This window comes from Bos mutus, chromosome 14 (assembly GCF_027580195.1).
Source record: "Bos mutus isolate GX-2022 chromosome 14, NWIPB_WYAK_1.1, whole genome shotgun sequence".
NCBI classification, from domain to species: domain Eukaryota; kingdom Metazoa; phylum Chordata; class Mammalia; order Artiodactyla; family Bovidae; genus Bos; species Bos mutus.
Genome location: NC_091630.1, coordinates 70,575,996 through 70,587,181, shown reverse-complemented (window position 1 = coordinate 70,587,181; position 11,186 = coordinate 70,575,996). Strand labels below are relative to the sequence as shown.

The 11,186-nt window shown below is 65.9% G+C and overlaps 1 protein-coding gene across 1 annotated transcript; it reads left to right on the top strand.

The window, feature by feature from the left end:
• Positions 1–374: 374 nt before the first annotated feature.
• Positions 375–9,677, top strand: PTP4A3 (protein tyrosine phosphatase 4A3). Its single transcript, XM_070382809.1, has 7 exons — positions 375–581; positions 3,048–3,989; positions 6,489–6,853; positions 7,511–7,613; positions 8,521–8,622; positions 8,696–8,806; positions 9,032–9,677. Exons 2-7 carry the CDS (start codon positions 3,885–3,887, stop codon positions 9,161–9,163), a joined length of 918 nt encoding a protein of 305 aa, XP_070238910.1. The 5' UTR covers positions 375–581; positions 3,048–3,884; the 3' UTR covers positions 9,164–9,677.
• Positions 9,678–11,186: the final 1,509 nt, after the last annotated feature.

Genomic DNA, 11,186 nt, shown 5'->3' with positions numbered 1-11,186 from the left:
GGAGAGCTGGGCAGGGCTCTGAGCAGGGCCAGACCAGGTGTCGGTCACCATCCTTCATCCTGTGGGCGTCAGCTTCTGGAGCCCACCCGGGCCACGAGGCACCCTCCTTTCCGTAGCTCGCCATCCGGACCTGCACCGAGGTCCCCGCCAGGGCCCCGGCTCCAGCTGAGCTCCTCCTGACCTGGGGCAGCGCCGGCTCCCTGCTGGGGGAGCCGCTGGAGGGTTCAGGGCACGGCGGGAGGAAGGCGGGGTGCGCGGGCAGCGCCCCCGCCCTTGCGTTTCCCCTTCCTCCGCCGGCGCTTCCTCTCCCGGCCCGGCCCTCTTTGTTTGCCCCGGCGTGCGGGCTGGCCTGTGGTTATATTTAGGCGGCAGGTGTGGGAGTCACTACCAGCAGGGTCGCCCGCTGGTCACGGCCACGACGCCCACGTGATGCCCGGGCGCTATAAATAGCCCCCCCGCAGCCCGGCCGCCGGGCGTCCGCGGGGAGGCCGGCGCGCCCCGCGCACTGAGTCTCGGCCGCCGCGCCCCGGCCCTGCCCGGCCCCACGCGAATGGAGGCAGCGGCAGGACGCTTGCCCGCCGGTGAGCCGGGGCGCGAGGGCGGGGGGCGTGCCGGGAGGACCCCAGCCCCGCCCCGGGGAGGAAGCCGTGCCCTCAGAACGAGCCCCTCCCGCACCCACCCTACGGTGCGTGCTGCGGGACAGGGGGTCGCCGCCCACCGCCCCACCCGCGCCCTCCCAGCCCGATCCTGCGCACGGTGCTCCCACACACCCCCCGCTTAGCTCTCCTGGGACCCCAATGAACCCTGGCCCTGCAGCCTTCCCCCATGTCAGACAGGGTCCCGGGTCCACGGAGGCTGGCACTCTGGAAGCCCTCTGGAGTCAAACTCCAGCTCCTCGGTCAGCTGTGCCGCTGGAACTTGAGGCTGGGAACTCCCATGGGGAGCTCTTCCCGGGCCTGGCCTGCTCAGGGCCCTGGAAGGTCCCCCAGCCCGCCCTGGCCTGTTTACTTGTCTGCGAACAGGGGCCAGGCGGGGCCCTCTCCTAATGGGTCTGGAAAGGAGGACTGTCAGGGACATAGCAGAGAGCTCAGAGCCTCCTGCTGGGCAGCTGGGGCCCCAGGACAGCCATGTGGGGCTGGTGGTGGGAAGGCAGAGGGAGGGGCCTCGTGCTTCCAGGAGGGCTCCTGTGTCCCGGGGTGGAGGTGAGGGTGGGTGTGAGGGGTACCGGCTGGTGGACTTGGCTCAGCCCTGCCTGGGGGCCTGCTCGGTGACCTCACAGTGGGGGTGGTGTGGTTAGGAAGAGGGGCTCTGCCACAGGGGGAGGCCGCAGGCCTGGTTGAGCCTGGTGGGACAGCCTGGGGGCAGCAAGGGGGCTTTCACTGTTTCCCTCTCACCTGGGGGTGGGGCCCTAGACGTTGAGGAGACAAGTCGGGTGTCTGGCAAGACCCCAGCCCAGCTGGGCCGTGATCTTGGTCCAGCCTCAGCCCAGACCCTGACCCCATTCCATCTAGGGCCCTGACCCCTGCCCCCAGCCAGCCTGACCCTGGGCCCCTGCCTGCAGGTGACAGGTTTCACATGGGTAGGACTGTGGGGTGGCTCTCCAGGGACGCTGGCAGGAGAGCCAGGCCGTTTGCCCTTGCCCACAGGGTCTCCCCAGGTGTCCAGAAGGTTGGGAGGTGGCGGGTTGGGCCCTCGGGAGAGGCCTGTCGTCCTATGGCTTCCCAGGGCCCCTTCCCTCCCTTCCATCTGTAAACAGGCATGCCCGGGGACCTCCCGCAGCCCCAGGAGGCCAGGTTCTCACGTGCTGTTCAGGGCGCCTGGCGGCTGGCTCTTTCCTCGCCTGCACTCGGAGTGGAAGCGCGCTCTGGGATGGTGCTCGGTCCCTTCTTCCTGCCTTTGACCTCCTCCCTGGGGACCCCCACGTAACCTTCCTGAACCGGGCGGGGCAGAGTGTGAGCCTGGAGCATCTGTGGAACCGTCCGCTGCCCCCACCCCACTGTGTCTGGGTCCCAGCTGCAGGCCCGGTCTGCACCCTGGCTGAGGCTCCAGGGGCCCAGCCGGCCTGGTGGGCAGCTGGGGAAGGGGGTGCTGGGCGGGGCAGAGGTAAGAGGTGTTGGCTGGGTGGATGAAGGACCTGCCCGGTAAGCAGGTGTGGATTCTGACAGCGGGGCCAGGCTGAGCCCAGTGGCTGGAGGGGTCTGCTGACCACTGAGTTGTGCCAGAGGGGCATTGGGGGCATCTTCTCTGGCCCCTCAGTTTGCAGATGGGGAAACCGAGGCTAGTGACGTGCTCAAGGTCTCCCAGCCTGTGCGTGGGGGTGGGAGTGGGGCTCATTGCTCCTGTTGGGGCCCCTGGCCCTGGGCTTTTGGGGCCTAGAGAGGGAGAGACAGGCCTGGAGGTGCTTGGCGGCCATCTCTGGGGCCCGGCCATGCCCCTCCTTGAGGCCCTGTCATGGTGAGACCCCAGTCCCGGCACCTGTGTGGTCACCACCTTGGCAAGCACCTGGCGGCCGGCCCCGGCCTGCGGGCTCCTGTGGGCTGTCCCTGCTTCTTTGAGCTCCTGGGGGGCAGTGGCTTGTTTGCTTCCATCGTGTGGTCAGCCCTGTGGGTGAGTGGTGGACAGTGGCCCGGGGCAGAGGCTGACCAGAGCCTCCGGTTTCCATGGGGGAGCCCTTGAGAGACGTGTGAGGTGGCTCGTGTCTGTGGGGGGTGCTGCCACGCCGCCCCCACCCCCCACTGTGCTCTGTCACCGTGGCCTCTGTGCCGGAGCCCCTTCCCCCGAGGACCGGGGGTGCTCCAGAGTGATCTGGGCTCAGAGACTCCGCAGAGGCCAGAATTCCACAGAGGAGGGGGCTGACCGTCTGATGGCGGGGGCGGGGCGTTGTGGAGGGGCCCAGGCTTCGAGGGGTGGCTCTGTCATCACAAATGCCTTGAAATTGTGTGTCGGGGTTCAGCACACTCGTGGTTTCCCTGAGGGGGAAACCGAGGCTCGGTGAGGGAGGGGCACGGGCCGGGACCCCTTTTCATTGCCTTCTCCCCCCTCCCCAGACGCTGCCTGCCGCTGACCAGCCTGGGATTTATGGAGAGGCCCTCGGGGGGCAGCCCTGAGTACTGCCGCGCCCAGCATCCGCACCGTGCCCGCTGCTGAGGCCCCCGCGCCTCCGGCCTCACCATTGCCCTCGCCCGCTCATGGCCCCCGCCACCTGGCCCGGGGCTGGCTCTGCGGCCTGAGCCCCCCGTCCCGTTCCAGGACTTGCCGTACCCCAATGGGGTAACGTGACGGAGGCCCCGTGTCACTGCCGCCCGCTGTCCGCCTGCGGCCGCTGCCTGCCATCCCCACCCCACGGCGGCCCCGTTGGTTCAGTTTCAAGTTCGTTCTGCCTTTAAATCCTTGGCGTCTGGGGCCTTGGAGCAGAGTGGCCCTCTAGCCGTCCACCGATGCCGAGGGGGGTGTCCCCGGCAACAGGCGCAACGCTGGCCACGGCTTCGGCAGCTGGATTCACTTTGGGCTTTTTAAAGTTTTTTTTGCTGAGGTTTTTGGTGGTGGTTATTTCTGCTTTTGCCCCCTAGTAATCCTCCAGCCCTGAGAGGCAGGAGCTTGGACTCGGCCCGTTTTACTTCTGGGGGCTCTTTTGTTCTTTCTGTGTTGTAAAGTGTTGGGTTTTCTTTTTTTAATCATCCACCCGTGATCCGGGCAGCATCCTCCCCCCACCCAAGTATTTGCACAATATTTGTGCGGGGTCTGGGGGGCAGGTTTTTTTTTTTTTTTTTTTTAAGCATTTTCTTTCTCTTGGACAAGCACAGGGATCTCGTGCCCCTCGGGTTCTGGGGGGTGGTGGGCCCTTATTGCGTTCACATCCCCAGCCCCATCTGCGGACAGCAGCCATGGCGCGGATGAACCGGCCGGCCCCTGTGGAGGTCAGCTACAAGAACATGCGCTTCCTCATCACGCACAACCCCACCAACGCCACCCTCAGCAGCTTCATCGAGGTGAGCATCCGGCACGCCTCATGGCCAGGCTGGGGGCCTGCGAGTGAGAGGAGAGCTTGGGATGACAGGCCCCCTGGGAGAGGCACACGAGGGTGTGTGTGGGGCTGGGGTCTGAGGGCTATGGGGGTCAGTGGGGTGGGCAGTGGGACCCGTGCCGCATGAGCAGAGACAGGTGCGGAGGTAGGAGGTGAGACAGGTCTCGCTTCCTCAAGACGTCCCTGTGTCTGGTGCGGTCCCGAGCCCTTTGATGGCTATCTGGCCTCTGTACAGAGGCTGAGCAGGAGGAGAGGGGGGTGGTGGTCCCCCCAGGAGAGGACCGGCTGCTTAAACAGCCTGGAGAAAGCAGAGCGGGGACAGGGCATGAAGGCCAGCTCCACAGCCAGCCCAGGCTGCGGGAAGCCCATGGGCTCCAGGGACTCCTTGGGTTGGAACCCGACTGGGAGCTCTCAGCACAGGTATCTGTGTGAGGAAGGGCTGGGCAGCAGTCCAAGCCAGTCATAGGAGAGAGTGACCACTGTACCCCGAGAGCCAGCTGTTGAACTGTCTGCTGCTCGTGGCCCCGGCAGACGGAACCAAATGTTTGCAGAGCCTGCCGTTCTCCGCGGGGCTCCTGGAGGAGACTGGCCTCTGCAGTGCTCCTTGCTGTTTACAGAGCCTGTGACTGTGTGCTGCGCCTTTTGTGACCTCAGACCTCCAGCTATTCCCTCTGCAACAAGATATAAGCCCCTCTGAGTGCTCCTTATGGTTGAACAGGGGCCCGGACACAGGAGGACTTCAGCAGCTGTGTAGACGCTAGACTATGGAGGGAGGCAGTGGGCATCCTGCCGTCGGGAGACCTGGACTCTAGACATTGAGTCCACAGGGGACCCTGTGGAGGAGGGCTGTCCCCCTTCATGGCCCATGATTGGGGTCAGGGCTCAGAGTGTGACCAGTGTCAGGAGTCAGAGTGTGAGCAGGGTCAGGGCTCAGTGTGAGCAGGGTCAGGGCTCAGTGTGACCAGGCTCAGGGCTCAGAGTGTGGCCAGGCTTAGGGCTCAGAGTGGGACCAGGCTCAGAATCTCAGAGTGTGACCAGGGTCAGGGCTTAGTGTGTGACCAGGGTCAGGGTTCAGAGTGGGACCAGTGTCAGGGCTCAGGGTGTGACAGGGCCCAGAGTGTGACCAGGGTCAGGGCTCAGAGTGTGACCAGTGTCAGGGCTCAGGGTGTGACAGGGCCCAGAGTGGGACCAGGGTCAGGGCCCAGTGTGGGACCAGGGTCAGGGCTCAGAGTGTGACCAGGGTCAGAGGTCAATGTGGGACCAGGGTCAGGGCCCAGTGTGGGACCAGGGTCAGGGGTCAGTGTGGGACCAGGGTCAGGGGTCAGTGTGGGACCAGGGTCAGGGCCCAGTGTGCGACCAGGGTCAGGGGTCAGTGTGGGACCAGGGTCAGGGCCCAGTGTGGGACCAGGGTCAGGGTCAGAGTGGGACCAGGCTCAGGGCTCAGAGTGGGACCAGGCTCAGGGTCAGAGTGGGACTAGGGTCAGGGCTCAGTGTGTGACCGGGGTCAGGGCTCAGAGTGGGACAGGTGTCAGCACTCATTCTGTCATGAGGTCTGGACCCAGCCTGGTCTGGGGGGCAGCACCCTCGGCTGCAGGCCCAGAGGAATCTTTGGTGCCCCTTTGGCTCAGAGCCCTGCTCCGCCCCCTGCACTGCTCCTGCCCCGCCCCTGCCCCACCCCTGCCCCTGCCCCTGCCCCGCCCCCTGCTCCCTGCATTCTCAGAATAGCTCTGTGCTCTCCTCTCTGTGTCCAGTGTCCCTGTCGCATGATGAGCAAGGTCCAGTGACTGATTCCTCACTGCTCCTAAAATAGCTGCCGGGAGCAGGTGGGGGTGGGTGCACGTGGACCCCATGTAGCAGAACGCCCCCACCCCGGCGTATAAATATCCCTGCGCTGGCTGTGAACTGCCTTGACCTTTCCCCGGGTAGCTTGGGGCTTCCCCACTGGTGTATGGGGCTTGGCTCCCTCCTGGGCGCCCTCTGGGCAGGTGCCCACCCTCCCCGCCCCGAGGTGCCCCTCCCCTGAGACCTTGAAGGCCCCCGTGCGGGGTCTGGCTCTGCCCCTGGGTGGACCTGTCCCTGCAGCCTGGGCTGGGAGGGCTGCTCAGAGCAGGACCACATGGGGGCTCACGTGTGGGCTCTGGTGTCCTTGCCCTGCCTGGGGACCCGGGAGCTTGGTCTGGAAGTTGCTGGTGTGCTCTGGGGTCCCAAGCATCCGAGAGGAGGGAGATCGTGCTGGAAGTTGGGCTCACAGCTGTGTCGCCTCAGTGGTGATGCGGGTGGGTGGGTCACTCTGCCTGCCACGGGGTGAGCCCAGGGACACTCGCCCCAGAAGCATCAGGAAGAGCTGTCCCACCCCTGCAGGTCCCTGAGCCGCTGGCGATTCACGCTGGGCCCCACCTTTATGTCCCGTTGAGGGCCATGGGGTCCCCCACCCAGCCGCCTCTCCCTCCTCCCTCCCTGCCAGGACCTGAAGAAGTACGGGGCCACCACCGTGGTGCGCGTGTGTGAGGTGACCTACGACAAGGCCCCGCTGGAGAAGGACGGCATCACGGTTGTGGTGAGGGCTGCGTGCGGCAGCGTGGGGGGTGGCTGGGCCCGGGCGGGGAGGCAGGTGTGTGTGGCCTTGCTGTGCGCCCGGCTGCCCCGCAGTGTCTGTGCGCAGGCTGCATCTCTAGAGCGTTGGCGCTGTCTCACCGCGCTGGGCGTCTGGTCCTTGTCGCCAGGCAGCGGGCGCCTCCCGGGGGGTGGGCTGGGTGCACCTGGCGGGTCCCTGGGGAGGCTCTCCCGAGGCTGTGGGGAGGGACCCTTGGGCGGTTTCCTTGGTCCCTGGTAGTGGGGACCGGCGTCCAGGCAGCAGGCCCCGTGGGATGGGCCACGTGGTACCTGCCCTGTGGGGAGGCCCCTGAGCCAGGTGACGGTGACGAAGGTGGTGAGAGGCGCCGGAGCCTTGGGATGGACAGGCCTGCCCCTTCCCCGCTGAATGACCCGGGGTCCTCCCATCTAGAGCGGGGTGCCTGAAGGACTCCAGGTGAACGCTGTAAAGTAGCCCGGAGCACAGGGGTCAGCGCTTTCCCACGCCTCCCCTGCGGCAGGAAGGGCTTTGGGTTAGACACACAGTTGCCAGGCAGACCCTTGTCCTCCAGGGCCCCTCCAGGGGTGCTGAATCTGGAGTCTGGGAACAGGATCAGATGCCTGGGTGCCTGGCCTCGGTGGACACATGGATGCACCCCTGGTGCCAAGCAGTGCTGATTCTGGGGCAGCCCCTCTGCCCCGCGTGAATGTGCTCCGTGGGAAGTGCGCTGTCTCCAGCCTTGGGCCGGCCTGCTCTGTGCCGCTGTGCTGGGGGCTGGGGACATAGACAGGCCTGTGTCAGCCACGTTCATGGACCAGGCCTCTTGGGTCTGTGGGCCCAGAACGGCTCAGGCTGGGTGAGTTCAGGGCACTCCTGACCCCTGGCCCCGTGCCATCCTCTGAGGCCTTCCCCAGTTCAGGGCAGCCTCCTGTGGTACCAGCGTACCCCTCAGGCTGCCTAGCCCCGACTGAGGACGGGTCCCTGTGTGTGGTCTGCTCCCCAGACTGGGAGCAGAGAGTGAGGAGAGGCTACATGCAGTGCCTGGCTGGTCCCCTCTCTGGGGCCCATGGCTCCTTCAGCCTGGGGTGCATCAGTCCGCACTGGCCCTGCGGTGCTGAGTAACAGGCCGGTCCAAACCCATCTTTGACACAGGGAGCTGGGGCAGACACCTCTTTAAGCCTCCAGCACTCCTGACGTGGGGTGTCACTCCCCTCAGCTCTTGGGAGAGGAGGAACCCCCAGAAGCCATCCAACCCAGCCCAGCAGTGAAAGGAGCCCCCCCGTGCCACCTGCCCCAGCTGCCCCAACCCCCCCGGGACAGGTGACACCCCAGGATCTTTCAGGACTGCCCTTCTGAAGCCCTGGCCCCTGGGCCCTCTGCGCCCCATTCTCAGCCCCCATGGAGGTCTCCCAACCTCCTCTCCTTGGGGGGAGGGGGCTCCTGTCTGCTGCTGCCCCCAGGAAAGGAGCCCTGGTGGAGCAGGGTCCCGGGGTGGCAGCAGGGACAGTGGGGTGGGCACAGAAGACCTGAGCCCGCCCCCAGCCCACCCACTGTGAGTGTGTATGTGTGAGACTCGTGCACCGTCCGTGCCTGGGTGTCTTCTTGTGCTGCTCCCCCGACGACAGTTCCCAGGGCACAGCCATCTCTTTCTCCCAGAGGCAGGCTTGTTTACCAGTCAGGCGGCCAGCCCTGCGTGCGCCCGCAGGAGCTCTGGCCTCCTCGGGACCCTGGCACGTGTGCACACACACCAGGCACACGGTTTCTCTCCGTGAGCCTGTGTGCAGCTCTGTGCCTTGGCACAGATCTGAGGCGGCCCCAGGGTAAGGGCCAGGCCTTCACCGTCACCTCTGCCCCACTCACCTGAGCCTGCGGTTCCCTAGTTCCAGGCCTGTGACTGGGGGCTGGGCCCAACCTGGTGACTCAGAGCAGCACAGGCTTGCTCCTCCCCGGCCCACGCATCATTGACCAGTGCCAGTCCACAGCCATGTCCAAGGTCTCGGGCGGTGGGGACCTCTGGAAGTGCCTGGTGGGCAGTGCTAGGTACCCCCACACCCAGGCACCTGAGGACCACCTCCTGTCTCCTCTCCTCTCCCTCCCAGCCAGCCGGCATGCCAGGCTCCAATCCCCACAGGCTCTGCTTTCGGGGGGTGGGTGGTGGTACCCAGGTAAACACGCGGGCCTTGGAGGGTGCGGACCTTGGGGTTGGGGAGGTGAGGCGGTCAGCCTGGAGGAGCGATAGCCAGGTGACCTGAAGGTCAGCAGCGGTGGCTGCAGTGACAGTGATTCTGGCGGAAGGAACAGCCCGGGCAAAGGCCCAGAGGTGGGGGGGCTCTGTGGGTCACGGGGACCCACTCCAGCCCCTCTCGCCTCTGGGGCCTGCAGCTCTGGGGCAGGGTGGGCGGCCGAGCCTGGGTCCTACCTGACCCCCACCCCGGTCCCGTCTGCCCAGGAAGCGGCGCGGAGCCATCAACAGCAAACAGCTCACCTACCTGGAAAAATACCGGCCGAAGCAGAGACTGCGGTTCAAGGACCCCCACGCGCACAAGACCAAGTGCTGCATCATGTAGCTCAGGCCCTGGGCACCCGGCGCGGGCTCAGCAAGGCTCCCGCCACGGGCCGCCCTCTGCCCTTTGCTCCCAGCCCCCCGGCACACCTGCCCCCACACCCCTCGCGGGTGTCTTCTGTCTCTGCTCCCTCCCTCTGTCCACCCAGCAGGTGTGTGTGTGTGTGCATGCACACGTGTGCATGTGCGTGCACCGCTGTCTGGTCCAGCCTTCCTTTTGTCTTTGCCTGCGTGTCTGTCTCTCTGTGCCCTGAGCCCTCACTGTCCCTCTGAGGCTTAATCCCCCCCAATCTCCCTGCCTTATGTCCCTGGCTGTCCTGTTAATGCCCTGCCCACACCGCCTCCGGGCAGCTCTCCTTCCTGGCCGGTTTGTTTGGGGGCTGGTGTATTTTTTAACCACTGGGCCCAGCCCCTTGTCTGTGGCCCCTCACCCTGACCTGTTCTTGGCACCTTAAATTATTGGGTCTGGGGCAGTCAGGTGTTCTGGACACTCGAAGGCAATAAAACCAGACCCTGTGGCTGTGTGTGCCTGGAGAACGGGGTGTGGGCGGCCTTGGGGGCTGGCGGGACCCAGGGATGCTGCGGGGCGCGTCCCCTCCTGCCGGCTGTGCTTGGCCGCCCCCTGGCGTCCACGCTGGGTCCCTGCACTCCCTGCCTCAGGGTGGGGCCGTCCCAGATCAAACACATCAGGGGCTGAGGCCCGAGTGGGCTCTGCCCAGTTGCCCTGTTGCTGTGTTGGGGGCCGGGTCACTGGCATTGCCCCCGTGCGGGACAGGATGGGTCACTTGGTAATTATTCTGGGCCATGTGTCCGGCGGGGTGGCTTCCTCATCCTGCCCCCTACTAAGTGTCCTGACTTCAGTCTTAGAAGCCCAGAGAAGGGAGGGGGTGATGGTGCCCACTGGGCTTGGGGTGGAGGGACACGCCGACTCCTCACCCCGGAGCGGGGAGGGGAAGCTGGAGGGGTGGAGGGTGACCCCGGGGTTCCTGGGGTGAAAGGTCAGAGTGTGTTGGGGGCTGGGCCTGCTGGAGGGCACAGATGTTGCCCTGCTCCGTGAGCAGCTCTGCTCTCGCAGAGCTGGGGGCCAGCCCCTCCCTGGGGCAGGTTGGCCGCACCTTCCCGGGTGGGATGGTGGCCCACCCACCAGGTCTCAGGCCCTGTCTCCCGCCCCTGGCTTGCTGTGGCCAGCCTGGCAGTCAACTGTTGCTGCTGGTTATTGGGGCACCTCTTGTGTGCCCGGGTCTAGAGCCTTCCACCCTGCTGGTAAGGCCTGTGCTCCCTCAACTTCAGGCTTCACCTGTCTCAGTTCCCCCTGGGGGTTTATCCAGTCACCATTGGCTGCAGAAGCCTCTGGGGCCCGGGCCTACCCAGCTCCAGGCTTTTACTAAGACCAGACTTCCCAGGGGCAGGATGAACTGGGGTGGGGCAGGGGGACGTGCAGGAGGCCCCACTGCCCACTGCCCACTGTGGGGAACCAGGAAGGCCTCCCTTTTAGGGGAGATGGCACCCCCCCCCAAGCTGGGCTCAGGGGACCCTCTTCCCACCCAGGGGTTGTAGCAGAAGTGGGGTGGAGGGCATCCACAGGGGCCTGTGGACAAAATGGAGAGCTGTGAAAAGCCAAACCCACCCAGAGCCCCTCCTCAAGTGGTGCCATTCAGAGACTCGCAGACGGGCGGGCAGGGGCCCAGCTCTGCCCAGGGTCTTTTACTCCTCTCCCCGGTCATACTGAACAACACCAGTGAGTCTGCAGTTGCTGTATTTTTTTCAACCCACCATCCAAGTTGTGGGGCCTCCTGGGTGCAACCCCAGGCCTGTCCCGAGGGGCTCACAGTCCATGGGGGATGGTGGGACAGCCTGACGAGGGGTGGGGGGCCTTGTTTGGCAGGCCCTCGAGGGCCAGGTTACGTGGCAGTCCCAAGGCAGGGGATGTGGGGAGAGCTCTCTGGGTAGAAGCTCTGCCTGGGCCACGTCGGGAGGGCCTGGGAGGGCGCGTGGGGGGAAAGGCAGGGGGTAGGCCGGGCGGGGCT